This window comes from Musa acuminata, chromosome BXJ3-9 (genome assembly GCF_036884655.1).
Source record: "Musa acuminata AAA Group cultivar baxijiao chromosome BXJ3-9, Cavendish_Baxijiao_AAA, whole genome shotgun sequence".
In the NCBI taxonomy this organism is placed as follows: domain Eukaryota; kingdom Viridiplantae; phylum Streptophyta; class Magnoliopsida; order Zingiberales; family Musaceae; genus Musa; species Musa acuminata.
This window is the reverse complement of record NC_088357.1, coordinates 47,673,352-47,689,504: the sequence shown is the minus strand read 5'-3', so window position 1 is coordinate 47,689,504 and position 16,153 is coordinate 47,673,352. Positions and strand designations below refer to the sequence as shown.

At 40.3% G+C, this 16,153-nt stretch overlaps 3 protein-coding genes across 3 annotated transcripts; 2 read left to right on the top strand and 1 right to left on the bottom strand.

Annotated features, from left to right (window-relative positions):
* The first annotated feature begins 3,367 nt into the window (after window positions 1–3,367).
* Window positions 3,368–7,332, top strand: LOC135648303 (BTB/POZ domain-containing protein At5g60050-like). Its single transcript, XM_065165837.1, has 2 exons — window positions 3,368–4,078; window positions 4,683–7,332. The coding sequence occupies exons 1-2, from the start codon at window positions 3,512–3,514 to the stop codon at window positions 5,652–5,654; spliced, it is 1,539 nt and encodes a 512-aa protein (XP_065021909.1). The 5' UTR covers window positions 3,368–3,511; the 3' UTR covers window positions 5,655–7,332.
* Window positions 7,333–7,480: 148 nt separating this feature from the next.
* On the top strand, window positions 7,481–9,787 carry LOC103999280 (small ribosomal subunit protein uS8). The gene is made up of 4 exons (XM_009420996.3): window positions 7,481–7,607; window positions 8,902–9,045; window positions 9,125–9,285; window positions 9,434–9,787. The coding sequence occupies exons 2-4, from the start codon at window positions 8,913–8,915 to the stop codon at window positions 9,530–9,532; spliced, it is 393 nt and encodes a 130-aa protein (XP_009419271.1). The 5' UTR covers window positions 7,481–7,607; window positions 8,902–8,912; the 3' UTR covers window positions 9,533–9,787.
* A 934-nt stretch (window positions 9,788–10,721) lies between these two features.
* On the bottom strand, window positions 10,722–11,914 carry LOC135649127 (protein SOSEKI 5-like). The gene is made up of 3 exons (XM_065167235.1): window positions 11,752–11,914; window positions 11,601–11,670; window positions 10,722–11,529 (listed from the first exon to the last, which is right to left on the bottom strand). Exons 1-3 carry the CDS (start codon window positions 11,912–11,914, stop codon window positions 10,722–10,724), a joined length of 1,041 nt encoding a protein of 346 aa, XP_065023307.1.
* Between the last annotated feature and the right edge of the window lie 4,239 nt (window positions 11,915–16,153).

Below are 16,153 nucleotides of genomic sequence, written 5' to 3'. Positions count from 1 at the left end.
GCCGTGTGCCGCACAAGGCGTTCGTCGTGGGGGGGGGGGGGTGTATTACGTCGAATCCGGGGTGTTATGTCAAATCAATTTTTTACCCCTATCACTTGGATTTGTCCCTCCTCTCCAATTGTGTCTTCATCGATTGAGGGTCTTTCAAGAGCCATTTTTTCTTTTATCTGTAAAAATACTTTGGTTCTACTCATGTTCAAGGGAGTTGACTTGGACCACAAACAAGTTAGCTCGGTTTAGTCATTTCTTCTTTGTCGTGGTAATCTCAGTGTTGGGGTTGACGGTAGTCATTCTTATCCTAGCCTTTTGCATGTCTCCTCGCGCCTAACTTGATATTATTGCCTCTATGATAATATATTGGTTAGTCCTCTATAGCACCTCGGGTATCGTCATTGGCAGCCTTTCCACTAACGATCAAAAAAAGCGAGAGGGCTTGAGCCCCATCATGAAGGTCTATATTACCAATGACAAATGAGCTTCTTGATTGAGGGTCTTTCAAGAGCTATTTTTTCTTTTATCTGTAAAAATACTTTGGTTTTAGTCATGTTCAAGGGAGTTGACTTGGACCACAAACAAGTTAGCTCGGTTTAGTCATTTCTTCTTTGTCGTGGTAATCTTAGTGTTGGGGCTGACGGTAGTCATTCGTATCCTAGCCTTTTGCATGTCTCCTCGTGCCTAACTTGATATTATTGCCTCTATGATAATATATTGGTTAGCCCTCTACAGCACTTCGGGTACCGTCGTTGGCAGCCTTTCCACTAACGATCAAAAAAAGCGAGAGGGCTTGAGCCCCATCATAAAGGTCTATATTACCAATGACAAATAGGCTTCTTGCATACCTCGGATCTCGTTAGTGTAATGAGTCATGAAGTCAGAGAGCATTTCTTCCTCCCCTTGCCTGAGTCCGAAAAGCATTATCATCGATGGCCTCGAGCACATATTCCCGAGGAAGTAGAACTTAAACTCCTTTGTGAGTTGAGCAAAAAAGTCAAAAGAGAGTGGCTTCAAGCAAGTGTATCATTCTTGTGTCAAGCCTCTTAGTGTTGTCGGAAAGACGCGACACATCAAGGTATTTGAGATGCCATATAGCGACATTTAGGCATGAAAGACGATAGTATGCTCAATCGGATTGGTATATTGTCAAAAGCCTCCAATGACAAGATGTGAAAGTTCATCGAGATTAACTCTTCTTGAATGTTTTGAGTAAATAGGGACTAACCCAAGATGGGATTGACTGGACTTTCCCTTTGGATTTTTGGAGCTCTCACCTTATCTCTTTTGAGTGTTAGTCTATTTATCATAGTTATATCCTTAAGGAGTCATTCAACGAGTCTATTGATTGGGTCTCGGATTCGGGTAGAGCTAAGAAGTGTGTGGCAATGCACTAAATTCCACGGTTAGGGAGCAGGGCACTCTCTTGGCCGATAGTTCCATAGGTCTTGGGCGATTTTGAGATGCTAGCATCGTATCGAGTAGGGGGAATCCTAATGGGCATTGGTGCCGATGGTGGTTGAGGTATTAATCATGATTGGGATGATGGTGTTGCTTGTTGGGCTAGCTGAGGTAGGAGCAAGTGATAGCATGCATTATGCTCGTTAGCATCTGAACTTGTTGGGTGAGGTTTAGGAATATCTCAATAGAGATAAGTAGGTGGCTCAAGGTTATCCCTAGGGGCAAAAGGCCTGAGTCATTGAAAAGACTTCAGTACCACGCTAATGTTTGCATCGAAATGGATGCATCCACACAAGAGAATGATGGTAGTTGCCCCCCTTAAGTAAAAAGTACTATGGATTAAAGGCAAAGCCTTCTCGTTAGATTGCTCATTGAGAGGATTGACGGGCGAATGTTCTCGCATCAGGCTCTCCTTTTAGCGCAAAAAATATTAGAGGAAATCATCATCAACATCTAAGTTAACCTAATATGGTTTAAACCCAATGACACAAGAGTATCTAAGGTGGAAGTGTCGAGCTCCTAGGGTGCTACCTAGACTAAGACCGATGTTGGAAAAAAAATTTCGATAAGGTTCCTTAGTGATCGAAGTCTCTTAGTGGGTATGAGTTTTTCTTGGAAAAAGAGTCCCTTAACATAGTATCAGATATTAGCTTTTATACTAGCCTTGGAAGGGACAATTTGTAACCGTCCCAACATTCTTCTCTTAACATTTTGTCCATGTGTGGCCAGTAAGAGGGAGATAGCGTCAAATTATTTGTTTTGAATTTTTATTCACACGGGCTGACGAGCAAATGATAACTTAGATCTTTTCCTTCCACAATAGCTTCTGTGTGACGGTTACATGTCGAATGATGATTGACAGTTAATATATTATTATTATTATTATTATTATTATTATTACTATTATATATATATATATATATATATATATATATATATATATTTGACTTGACGGTGCGATACTCGGGGAGCATGTGAACTTATAACTGTTTATTCAATCTTCTAAAGTCATTGTTTTCCTCTTTCGTCTCTTTTCTCTCTTGCACGTAATGTGCTCACTGAATTGTTTATAAAATTTCTCTCTTTGCGAGATGTCGAGATTTGTACATCACTTATTTTTGAACTAATTAACTTTCTCTTTTATAGGTCCTACGGGACCTGAGCGAGGTTGTAAATTAGTTGATCCTTTGTTGACACATATCGCAATGGCTTGTCATGACTTAAACAATCCGAACTAAGATTGAAAAGTTAGTGTAACGGTACTTCATGACTTAGGTAACTTTAGCTAACTCTGTGACTTACTGCAAGGGTATCTTACACGGTTTAAATAATTCCAACAAGTTCGATACATTATGATATCAGCTAAGTCCGCCCCATCGCTTGCTCCAAGGCTGTTGTCAATTCTTTAAAAAGACAGATGTTTGCATAATTAACTTCTAATTCCAATTTTACATATATTTCCCGGCCCAAATATTAACAAAAGAAATGCATTAACTATCCATAAGAACAAGTTTTGAATTCTTGACATGGCCAAACTCATACTTGCCTATCATATAATCGTCTTATTATACAGTTAAAATATTTATCTATTAATTTAACTGACATTTGTGTCGTTTAGTGTACTGAAGGTATTACTTGTCATCATGTTGGATCACCTGCAACAACCATATTGTATGATTTGTACCACCTGCTTTTAGCTGTCAATGTGTCGCCACTATCTACTCGTTAATCCCAACAAAAGTCTCATCACAGAATACTATTTGATCCGTCTCGCTTGATTCCTACCACCATAGCAAACAGCGGATGATCAATTTTCTGTACGTGGTTGTTTATGATTGGAAATGAAGCTGTTTTGTATTTGAACCGCCTTTCTGTTTCCCCGCAGTCTAATCATTGTAGTGAAAACGATCCGCTCACCGAATGCTTCTTGTCTGACGTCCGACCCGCCTCTCACGCGTCGTTTGCGAGAGGAGCCTAAAGGTGACGTCTCGCTCTCTTCCGTTCCCGTTTAGACCGGCGGCGGCGGAGCACCCGATCCCGCTTCAGTTCTCGCACCCTGATGGCTGAGGCGGCCGAGAACCTGTTGAAGTCCGGCGAGGTCTCCGCTATGATCCGCCAAGGCTTCATCTCTTCCCCTCGCCTCTCCCCCACGTCCTCCCCTCCGCCGCCTGCCACTGCGACGGCGGTCCACCCTTCCCCTCCGCGCCCTTCGGTCCCGTCTCCCAAGTCTCCTACCCTCTTCGAGATGATCACGCATGAGGACCTCGCCCGCCGAGTCTCCTCGCGGACTCACCCCTCCGGCGACCAGAAGCGGCTCCGTCTGCTGGAGAGGATCGCCGCGATGATCGCCAAGGAGGGCCCCGGTGACGTGGAACTTTCCGTCAGCTCCGGCGACGGGTTTCGAGTTCCCATGGCAGTACACCGCCGGGTGCTGGCGGCGGGGAGCCGGTTCTTCGCGGAGAAGCTGGCGGGGATAGGAGGCGGGCCGGGGCGCCCGGTGATGGTGGAGATCTGCGACTGCGATGACGCGGAGGTGTACGTGGAGGTGGTGGGGCTGATGTACTCCACCGATCTGAGGCGGAGCCTTGCCGGTGAGGACGTCGAGAGGGTTCTAGGACTGCTCAAGGTAACCTCACCTCTTTCCCCAAATCTTTCTTCTCTACCCAAATCTTTTAGCCACAAAGATTAATGGAAGAACGAGGGTTTCTCATGGCAAAGTTAGCTGTTTGAGATTTAAAGAAAGCATTCCCAAACACAATCACTTTTTTGCTTCATTCCCTTCATAAAGTTCAATCATAAAGTTGCTCTTTTAGGGTTCTTTAGCTGCTTTTTCGAGTAGTAATATGATATTGAGTTGCGTAAAAGGACATGCACAGCAATTTATACAGTGATTACAGATGTGCGATTGGTATCATAGAATTGAAAATAAAAAGTGTTTTGTTGATGTGACATTGTGAATCTACTGTTGTGGATTCAAGGATTCAGATACTGCTATGCATAAATCTGGTTTTGGGATTTAGAATCATTTTAATGGAGGACGCTCATTGCTGTTTTGAGCTTAAGGAACCTGTAATGGAAGAACAAGAGGCTTACTTCTGTTTCGCCCATCTTACATTATCTCAAATATTATCCTTTTTTGGTTCAATGTGATAAGTAGTATGCTTTTGGCAGAAGCATCTCCTTGAGGATGAAAAAAAAGAAGTAAAGCAATTTGCGAATTCGTGGTGCAGGTATCTGTAGATATAAAATTCGATGATGGGATTTCGGCATGCCTTGACCATTTGGAAGCCATACCTTGGTCCGAGGATGAGGAGGAGAAGGTAATGTCCACTCTCAGCAAGCTTCCGATTCGGCAATTACATGTGTCGATCGAACAAGTCCTACAAAGGGTTTCAGTGGAGCCTTCGACTTCTGCAAATGCCGACTCCATTGTGGTAAATGTTCTGCATGGTGTTTTGCAAGCTAAGGACAAGAAATCTCGTCGAGATATGAAAGCCTTAATAGCTCGCTTGCTTAGGGGAGACCTAAATCGAAGTGATATCCGCTACAAGAATCTTGAAGTCCCGAGGGAAACCCTTTACCAATTGTGCCACAAACATATGGATTGTCTTATGCTGTTGTTATCTGATGCTGCAAATATAGTTGAAGGTCAGGGGGATCGTGCTGCCTTGATGGGTGAGGTCGCTCGAGAAGCTGATAACGTGCAGTGGCTTGTTGACATTCTGATAGATAAGAGGATTGCTGATGAGTTTGTGAGTTTGTGGGCCAATCAGAGTGGGCTCGCCACTTGCCATTCCAAGATACCATGCATATATAGATTTGAGATCAGCATGATCACTGCTCAGCTGTGTGTTGCAATCGGCAAAGGACAAATTTTAGTGTCCAAAGATGCAAAAGTTTCTCTTTTGAGGACATGGCTGGAAGCTCTTTTTGAAGACTTTGGTTGGATGAAGAGAACTTCTAGCACTTTCAACAAGAAGATGGTAGAGGATGGGCTCTCTGCGACAATCTTGACGTTGCCCATGGCAGAACAACAAACAATTTTGTTGAGATGGTTCGATTGTTTTCTGAATAAAGGTGATGACTGTCCCAACATCCAAAGCGCCTTTGAGATCTGGTGGAGGAGAGCTTTCATTAGACAGTACGCAGGGGAACACGATCACTCTCATCTGCAGATGGTTGATTCCGATAACCACATATAAAGGTACTCTCACTAAGTATAACTGTATCAATCCAATGATGTCAATAGTCGTCATGCGAACACTAGATAGAAGCATTCTTTTCTTTGTCCATACATTTCATTTCTGCTCATGATTGTGTTGTGGAGTCATTCTTTTGAATTCTGTTAGAAGGGAAAACAAATGAGAGGATGAATACTTCCCATGAATGGTCATACGAATGAGAAATGCAAAGTTTTGGGTGAAGCATTATTTTAGTCTTACTATGATACTGTTGGTAGTTGATCCATTGTGTGTTTTCAATCTTTCACACGATCATGTGGAAAGTATGAATGCATACTGCAATATAAGCGCATCGTCACAACATATTTGGATTGTGTATTCATTGCTAGACAATAATAAAATGTGAGACGCTCCGAGACAGTATATAGCAGTTGAGAAATGTCACTTTAAGGAATCGAAATATATTTATCAGGAAAATGACATCATTTAAAGAAGTAGAGGTATTAATTTGCATTTCTGATAGTCACAAGATTAGACAAAGTAACCATTGAAAGAAGATGAGAATCCTCTTTTTTCCTGAAAATCCATGATGTCAACTACTTAATATCATAGCAATATATTTTTGTACTATATTTGATGGTTAATGAGCTTGTCTGCTGTAAGAGGACTCTTTCCTATCCACCTAACTCGTGTTTAAAATATTTAGTGTGATATGTTCTTCAGCCAAAGCTTTTCCAACTCTTAATTGTAACATGACCAGTTTTCTCTCCTTCCTTTATACATTATGTTCAAATCTTTTACATGTAAACACTTTTAGAATGTCATGCAGAGATTAAAAGACAAAATTGTATAAGCTGTGTTGCCTGATGACTACTTTGGTAATACCATCTTCCCTTCTTGACAACTTTATGTATCGAAGTAAATGCCCCTCAACACTGCGCTGTTATTTTGGTCGATCACTTAAAAACCTCTTTCTCTACTGCTTATTGTCATACAAATCTTCTCTCTTTGTGCTACCAAGCTTACACAGGACTGCTGCAAGCAAATTTAATCTCCACATGAAAATGGATGCTGATTATTTAGTGGTTAGTTTATTATTGCACAGATTTGAGTCTATTATTGCATAAATAATAGGTATGGATTTTGAATCCATATTCGAATGTCTTGTGTGTTTTAATTTCTTTTATTGTGTTATTTCGTAGAAGTATTTGAATTAGATCAGTGATCATTTTTCTTTTTCTAATCACCAAAATGGTTTTTTTTTGTAGAATTATTAAATTTGAAACCTAAATTAATATTAATATATTTTTTAGAAAAACATAGCTAACTCAACTCAAGATCATGCTATTGAAACTTTAGATCGACTTTGACTATAAAATATATTGACTAAGTTGGAAGGTCGAGAAAGCATCTCTCTCTCTCTCTCTCTCTCTCTCTCTCTCTCTTGATGCATCAATTATATTTGACTTCAAGATCACAAGAGAAGAATGAGGCTATATATATATATATATATATATATATATATATATATATAACCAAATCCTCTAAGAACAATTAGATAAGTTGGATCAAAATGCCAGAGCCAAATCAAATCTGACTCGGTCAAGATTTCCTGATCTGAACTCAACTCATATAGCTAATGAATCGTGTTGAATTAGGTCCAATTTGATCACAAACAATCTGATTCAAATGGATTATTTAAGCCGGGTCGAGTCATTGAATGGCTTCACGTGGATCAAGCCGAAGCACTATGGGCCGGCCCGGTTCGTTTAAGACTTTTAGGGCACTTGTTTCATTACCGTGGATTTACCGTTTGATCACGATCCAACGGCTAGGAACAACACCTAATCAACGTGACGAGAAGCTTCGCATATAAACGCCGGCCGCCACACCCATCTTCTTCCCCGCTGTTGTTCTTCTTGTCGAGCTAGGGTTTCGGTTGGTTCTCTTCTCGCCGAGTTCGCCACTGCAAAGGTGCAATCTTATTTTTTGGTTTCATCTTCGCTTTCCCTTCGTGTATACGTGTTCGTTCTCTGAATTAGATTGATCTGCTTAGAGATGGAAATGCTATTTTGATTTATGTTTTATATCTTCTATTCTAGCATTCACCAGATCTGGAGGTTTCCATATCATCTGTACTCTTGATCTTTGTTTACTCATATGGTTTTTGGTTCTTCCAATCAAAATCGTTGCTTATCTATCGGATAGGTGTTATTCTATTTCTAGAAACTAAAACATCTATTCCGCAGTATTGCTGCCCTTGCAAGTCTCTGATGCATTCGATATGGCCTGATTTCTATTGATAGTTACTAACCGTGAAAGAACTCCTCTTTGCTGTGCGGCACAAGCAAATAGAGAAAGACTCGAAAACTGTGATTTTTTCGCGGATGTGTCCATCAAAATATTGAAATTGCATCTCTTCACATGTCCACTATTGACATTTCGAGTGTTGTCAGATCTATTTGTAACGTGAATTATTTAATTTCTTTTCTTTTGGTCGAGTTTGTTGACTTATGCAAGCCATCGTTGACCATATGTCAATTGTACACATTGAGCACCTCCTGTTTTTGATTATTTTGCATTTTCTTGTGGACATGTCGTTGTTACACTTTTGGTATCCTTTGCTTGGTGTATCAGCACAAGTTGTCAAATCTCTAACTTGTGTTATGATTTAGTTAATTTTTGTACCATATTGTTTTTTCCAACATTTTATGCTTGTTGAAATTACCCAGCAGACGGATCAGATGATCCACTCATGTTTCAAAAAGGTTGATCTCAATGTTCTATTTTGTTTGGATGCGTTAGTCTGCCTGGTTTGAGAAACATGGGTAGTCGGCGTCAGAATAAAACTGGGCTGTGGCATGGTTGTATTGATTGTAAAGAAAGTAGGTGTTACAATTGGGTGAGTTTTGGATTTGATTGTCCAAGTGTCTCTTGTACCTGATCAATCATAAACCAGCTGATACTTATGGACCTAAACATAACTAGGGTGAGCAAATATGTAGGCCAAATTGTGCCAATCGGCATGTATCTGTTCAAACAACTTAGAATTTGAAGTTATTATGGTTCATGTAAGAAAATTTTCATATTTTGGTTAGTAATCTGGCTTGATAAGCAAGCGGGGGTTTTGCTTAAAGTTATTCTAACAATGGTTGCAGCCTAGCTAATAAGTTATGGAAAGCGCTCACCTTTTCTCATGGGCCATCGGATTCTGATTCTGAGTATCTGCCTTTTGGTGAAATATGCATAGTCATTTGTTCTTTTGCAGATTTGATAAAGATGGTGAGAATCAGTGTTTTGAATGATGCTCTCAAGAGCATGTACAATGCCGAGAAGCGTGGAAAGCGGCAGGTCATGATTAGACCATCCTCTAAAGTGATAATCAAGTTCCTCCTTGTCATGCAGAAGCATGGTTAGTGCTTTAACAATGTTTTGGTGGTGGTACTAGAGTAATTCTTTTTAATGATTTGAGTGCATGTTTATTTCCACAGGATATATTGGTGAGTTTGAAATCGTAGATGACCACCGAGCTGGCAAGATAGTTGTTGAGTTGAATGGGAGATTGAACAAATGTGGTGTCATCAGCCCACGATTTGATGTTGGTGTCAAAGAGATTGAGCCATGGACTGCCAGACTACTTCCATCACGTCAGGTAAGTAGCCCCAATGAGTTCTTGATATTTATTGAACTCTTAAAGTTACTGAACTGGTAATGGGATATGATGCTTTTTCGATAATTTCCCATTACTGTTGTTGAGTTTCGAGATACGAATCATGAGTTTTTTTATCCTCATAATGCAGTTTGGTTACATTGTGCTGACAACATCTGCTGGAATCATGGATCATGAAGAAGCTAGGAGGAAGAACGTTGGTGGAAAAGTACTCGGATTCTTCTACTAGATTATGGGGTTTTGCCAAGGTAGCAAATCAGAATTAGAATTCATGATTTGGTCGGTTGAAGAACTTAGTAATTTTTGATTGGTGTAGCTGTTTCATTGTCTTGGATTGAGTTTTGATTTTGAACAAATCAGACTGGCCCATTTCATAGGCATCATTAATTTTGTTCTCAGTAGTTGAGAATGTTTTGGTGAAATCCCATCAAGCCAATGCATCCTAATATTTGATCAGTAGAATGCTGAAAATTTGGATTTTTCATCTGATTTATATCTGTGTGCTGGAGATAAATGCTGTGAATAGATTAATTGGCGCGTGCTGTCCCTTCTATTGGTGTTAAAATGCTGCTGGCAGATAAAAGAGACTAATCGCGTTTTGTACGAATCATGTAGTGTATAAATGGAACAAATTGATTCATTCTCTCAAATGTTTGAGACTGAGAGCAACAGTGACACCCATCTCGGTAAAGCGTTGAAGTTGAGGACAAAGGGGTGGAAGCAAGCCATCACAAGGCGTGTCGAAGAGGAAGAAGAAGAGACGAAGAAGGAAGGCATCACGGGGTATATTCTTCGTGCATGGTCGCCTTTTGCTTTCGGTGGCTTCATATGTCAAAATATGGAGACATTGATGAGGACAAAGGTTCTCTTTACAGTTCAGCATGCTGTTGCAGCCTCATGGAAATGGAACCTTTAGTTTGAGGCCTACTTAGTCTTTTGATGATTTGAAGTATAGGAAGCATTAGCACTACGGGGATGGGAAGATGAGATTTAGCTACAAGCGTTCATCCAATCCCAAGGGATATTTGATTTAGATAGAGAGATTAAAATTGGACATAAGGACAACATCTCAATTCTTGCTTCTGATTGGCCAACTGGTTCGTCCATCATGTCTGCACCTAATATTGCTTTGATACAAGAAGAATGCTCTGCTCGATCATCGGCAGACTATGGATCTCTACTTATGTGGTTTCCCTTCTTTTCTTGTCTTGGCCTTTCTTGGCATGCATCTGGCACGGTCGTCTTCAACCTCTTTTGCCAGATTCATCTTCGAGCCCCTGGTCATGAATCCATGAAAGAAGCTGTTACTACGTTAGTATATGAATCAACAATTCCATTCAAACTACAAGATCGAATCCATCTACATGTGATGATTCCTGAATGAGATGTTTAGCTTAAAAAGAAGGGAGAGTGGAAGCTTACCGATCGGCATCGTAAGATGAGGATTTCTTCAAGACCGGTGGAAGCTCTCCATCGTCATCATCACCACGCATCTTGTTGGTGAAGACCTCCTTGTCCTCCAAACTAATGGACCGGAAGCTCGGCATGTGCCCCATCGACTCGGCACGATCGAGTCTTCCGCTGTACTGCGGCATCAACGACAACCCGTTCGCCTTCGCTGAGATCGAACCGCACGAGATCAGATGCATCAGCACCGCGGAGGCCTTCACTCTCCCGCTCAAGCAGCCGCCGACCGACCAGCCCTTCTCTTCCGGCCTGACCGCCATAATGCAGCGGCCGTCGGCCTTGATCAGCGCTTCCAGCGTCTCCGGGCTGGACGACGAAGGTGGCGGCGAGACCTCGTCTCCGCTGAGCTCGGTCGCGGGGTGCTTCACCGCCACCTTCGCAGACTTGGGATTCTCCGCTCGCTCCACTTCGGCCACGGGAGCTCGCCGCTGTTGCCTCTTGTGCTCCTCCGTCTGAGTAGACGCGTCGATGGAGTTTGCAGTGGTCTCGGTGCTCGTGTTGCTCTTGTAGAGAGAGCTCCGGGTGGCCTGCTTCCCTCTCGAAAAGGAGGCAGCAGAATCCTCTTGCACGCATTTGGAGCTGGTAGAAGAAGGGAGAAAGAGTTCCTGGGAACCAGAGGAGGAAGAGGAGTTGAGGTGGAGAAGCTCCGTTCCTTTGAGCACATACTCATTGCCATGAACAGGGTGGATGAAGTCATCCTCCGAGAGATCTTGCCACACATACCCGTTCCTGTAGCTCCTGATGCGCAGAAAGGCAAAGCTTTAGCACGAAAGGCAAGCGCAAGAGCAGTATGATCAGCAGCGACACTCGTCTGCAATCTTAGCTCTTACCTTTTGGACGACCAGGAGTACAAACCAACCATGGCTCGCCCTCTGAGGACATGGAGACGGTTGATGACATCTGTAGAAGGAGCACACACAAGAGTTCAGGAACTAAATACCAAAGCGATGAATGCTCATTTGCACCTACACACACACACACCTCTGAGATAGAGTCCCGATGATGAGGAGAGAGGGACCTCCATGAAGTGAGGGTGCTCCAGGTGCCCATTTCTCGATAGGTAGTAAACCACCGCAGCTCTCGCTGGACTCGTCTCCCTCTCAATCCGAGAATGCTCAGCTCTCCCTCTGTAAGCAGCCGCCATTGTTGAATCCTAGCAACAAAATGGGCTGCTGCGATTACTGCACATAAAACGTCAGGCGAGGAACACAGATGAAATGATCAACCATAAGTGGTGTCTATCTCAGGTGGATAATATAGGGAAGAAGATGTAGAGGAGGACAAAGGGACTGTGTAATTACACCAAAGTCAACCAGTACCAAGTAAAGAATCAAAATTCCCTGTAACGCCTGCAGCATTTTCCTTCTGTCCATCTTGCAGAGTGACAGAGAGGAAGAGGAATCAGGAGGACCAGCAGCCTCTGCCATTGCTGATCTCAAAAAACATAGAAAGAAGATGGCGCCAGATGATTAAATCAGTCAACTCTTGAGCCCGTTTGATGTGGAATTTGACTTGATGTTCTTCCTTGTAATCGAACTTTTTGAACTTGGAAACAGAGATCAGAGAATCAAATTCAAAAGTGCATCACCTACCAATTCTTTACCATTGTTTTCCCCCATTACCTGTCTGGATAAGCATGATAAGAAATGGATAAGCAAATTCTCTGTCTTCCACTATCAACCAAATTCTTCTAAATTCTCAAGATTTTCATAATTCTTTAGATGATTATTATGTATATAAATAATTAGGGAAATTGATTGCTTCACTAATCATTAGATTTCATGGTAAGTGAAAATCTCATTTATGATTTTTTTTCATATTCCTTTCAAAATTAAAGAACATTGTTGGATGAATTTAAGAAAAAAAAAACTTTTTTTTCTTTTTTGGCTTTTTTCTGAGAAGTATTCTCATTTTTAGAATTCCCTAATATTACTTCTTTTTTTATGTCTAATACATAAAATACTCCCTCTCACTTATCTCATTTCCCCCTTTTTTTTTCTATGGGGTCAAATTATAGTCTTTTTATATTATGTTATAGTGTTTTCAATAATATAAGAAAAACACTATAACATAGTGCGAAAACATTATGTACAATGGTTTCCTAGTATCATGAAAACATTATAACATAGCATAAAAACATTATGTTTTTATAAAATTTATATAAAAATATTATGCTATAGTATTTTTTGCACTAAGTTATAATATTTTTCTTGTGTTGCTGAAAAGATTATAGTAGTGTAAAAACATCATAATTGGACCTGTATATATATATATATATATATATATATATATATATATATATATATATATATATATATATATATATATATATATATATATATATATATATATATATATATATATAAGGAAAGATAGAAAAAAGGAATTGGTGGCTAGTTGTCAAGTTAAGAGTATTATAGATATTTGGCAAAAAAAAAAAGCATGTTATTAGGGAATTCTAAAAATAAAATATTATTTTATTATTTACAATCATAGTATTATCGATTTTATTTTATTTTTTCTTTTTCATAACTCCTTATTTCATTACCATCGTTGTAAATGTTCTCCCTATCAATGTCGTTGTCGTCAACTTTTCTGATTCTAAATACTACTTGTTATCTTTTTCGATATCTTTTAGATCACTATTGATGTCATACACAATGATCTCTAGATACTTATGTAGTTTTTTATTGATGTTACTTAATGCCAATCAATCTTACTCGATATTGATCCGAAAAAAAGGGTAAAAAAAAAAGAAAGACAAACAAAAAGAAAAAAAAAATATATTTATATATTAAAAAATAAGATTACAAATACCAATCTCCATTCGTTTCATATATTTTTTTATCTAAAAAAATTAATGATTTCATGAAAGACAAAAGAACAAAGAGCTCTGTGAACAAAACCTGACATACAACAATACAAATCTCATCTTCTTTTTCTCCCCTCGATCACAAACTCCCATAAGAAAATAGCCGTAAGAATCTTTGCTGCACGGGCACCGAAGACGAAGACGAGCAATGCTGGGGAGCAAGTCGTAAAGGAGAAGCTGTTGCCTCAATTCTCGTGCGCACATGATACGAACGCTGGTGTACCAAAAACAATGCACAGGCTCACTAGCCATTCCTGTCACTGTGTATTTACACTCCACGGAGACGATGCCTACTCTTTAAAGTACCGCGGTCATGTCCTTCGTCATATCAATCTCATCCTGTGACGAGGAGAGGAGACCCATCACTTGCTCTGTCTCCGGGACGGACGAAGAATGGCTCTGAGAAGCATGCCCACCATGTGAACTTTCCGCTTGGAAGACTGAGGAAGAGTAGGCATAGCCCCACGGCCTTCGGTTCATATCCGAATGGGATCCATCCAAAATTAAAATCGAATCGGATAGTAATTTTGAATCCAATTAAAATTAGAATGAATTTATCCAACTAATAGTTTAATAATAATTAATCAAAAATAAGTGATTTTTTGAATAATAACTTTGATTCATGATCGATTTAAAGTTCCATCGAACTAAAATAGAGAAGAATTATTATTTTTTAATTATTAAGAAATGATCTTATGTATATTAAACTTTAACATCTTTTTTTATTTTAAGAACACTATAAAACCATTAATTATATATCAAACTCATAATTTGCTCTGATATCATCATATAAATATTTTTGATTAGGTGACAAGTAATTCCCAGACTTAAAGTTAGTTTAAGTTATATTAGGAATATACTCAACATATTGTCCCAATTATCCTAATCTTTTGTTCTACAATAATGCAATAACTCATAAACATTCAGCATAGAATTCATTTTAGAGGCCCATCATTGATGGAGCCTCCTACCCACTTTTCATCCTTGGAGAGCAGCCCAACCATTCCCAAATTATTTGAGGACATCAAAATCACTGTCACAATAAGTTATCAAATAAGCAGTTCATGTAAATCTTTTTAATTAGTCTTAAAAGTTGCCAAAGTAGTTCTATTTTTGTGATGGAAAACATGCACTCAGATAAAATATGATCATGCTTGTCTCCATTAGAATCCACTGGGAGCATAAACATTAACAGAAGCAACTTATGGGACTGATGCTGCTGCTTATCATCAGAGACAGAAACATTTTTCTGATAACACCAATACTAGTCAACAATGTCATCATAGAGACTTGGTGCCACAAGCATCTATTAGAATGGACCACTGCAAGCTTCTAAGCAATGGCAATTCATCCTCATGGTCCAAACTGGTGAAACTGATGATTAAAGAATCTAATGGTATAATCTAAGGAATTCGCCTATAATAGATTCATCAATCTATTGATCCAAAAATCTAATTCCAACTCCTTCCATGGACTAAACTACGATGTCAGAGTTGATCTTGATCTTGTACCTCCATCGGCTGCCGAGACTCTGAACCCCACTTGTTGATCGAGACAAGTGAGATATACCCTCAAAGAGGCTTTTCGCCATCGCCATGATGGCCTTTGACGTAGGAAAGCCAAGTCCTGAGCAAGACATTGTATAGTGCAACCTGCCACAGCACCAACAAAGCTGTGAATCCCTCCCTTTCGGCTCATGTTCTTCCTCAACCCCATCGAGAGATCTCAGACAACTTGAGGGGATCAATCAAGCAATGCATCCCAACAAACAGAAGAGAAAAAAAGAGAGTCAATGGGATGGTACAGCAGCATCTAGAAAGGATCAAGACGGCTATTTCCTATTTCTTCTTCTTCTTCTTCTTCCGTGTGACGACAATGAGAGATAAAGAGAGAGAGAGAGATTGAGACTGGTGAGTGGGCTGCCCACAAACGAACCGGTCGCCTCCACCTCGGGATGGCTTAGCTTTCGCTTCCATGGTGTTTGATTTTGATCCCCATAAAAGACTAAGCACCGAAGCCTTGTGTTGCTTCGACGAGCGGCGAGCGTGCCGCCCTCCACATCAACATCACGGTGAGCTGGGTTTGTGCGCACCCATCACAGATTAAAGTCGCACCACTTCACGAAGATGATGAAACCTTGGATAAAAAGAAGGGGAACAAGACAAAACATTGTGCATGCAAGCTTGATGTTGCTCCATACGTAAAAGGGAGCTTTACATTACATTATCATTTGGGAAGAAGGGAGTCATATAGGAAAAAGAACTGATAGGCAGGTCGTCCTACAAATGTATGCCATCCCAGGGACACGGAAATCAGACTACGAAGCAACCCAACTGTTCCTTCCAATGTATGGATGATGCTTGCTTACGGCACCAATTAACACGTCCCTGCAGTCCCAAGGACCACTCTCCAGAATTCAGCTGGTATCTATGAGACGGATCCACTTGCTTCGTGAGTGCCTGTGACATCACTGAGCCACGACAACCACTGCATGCCTATAAATAAGAGAGG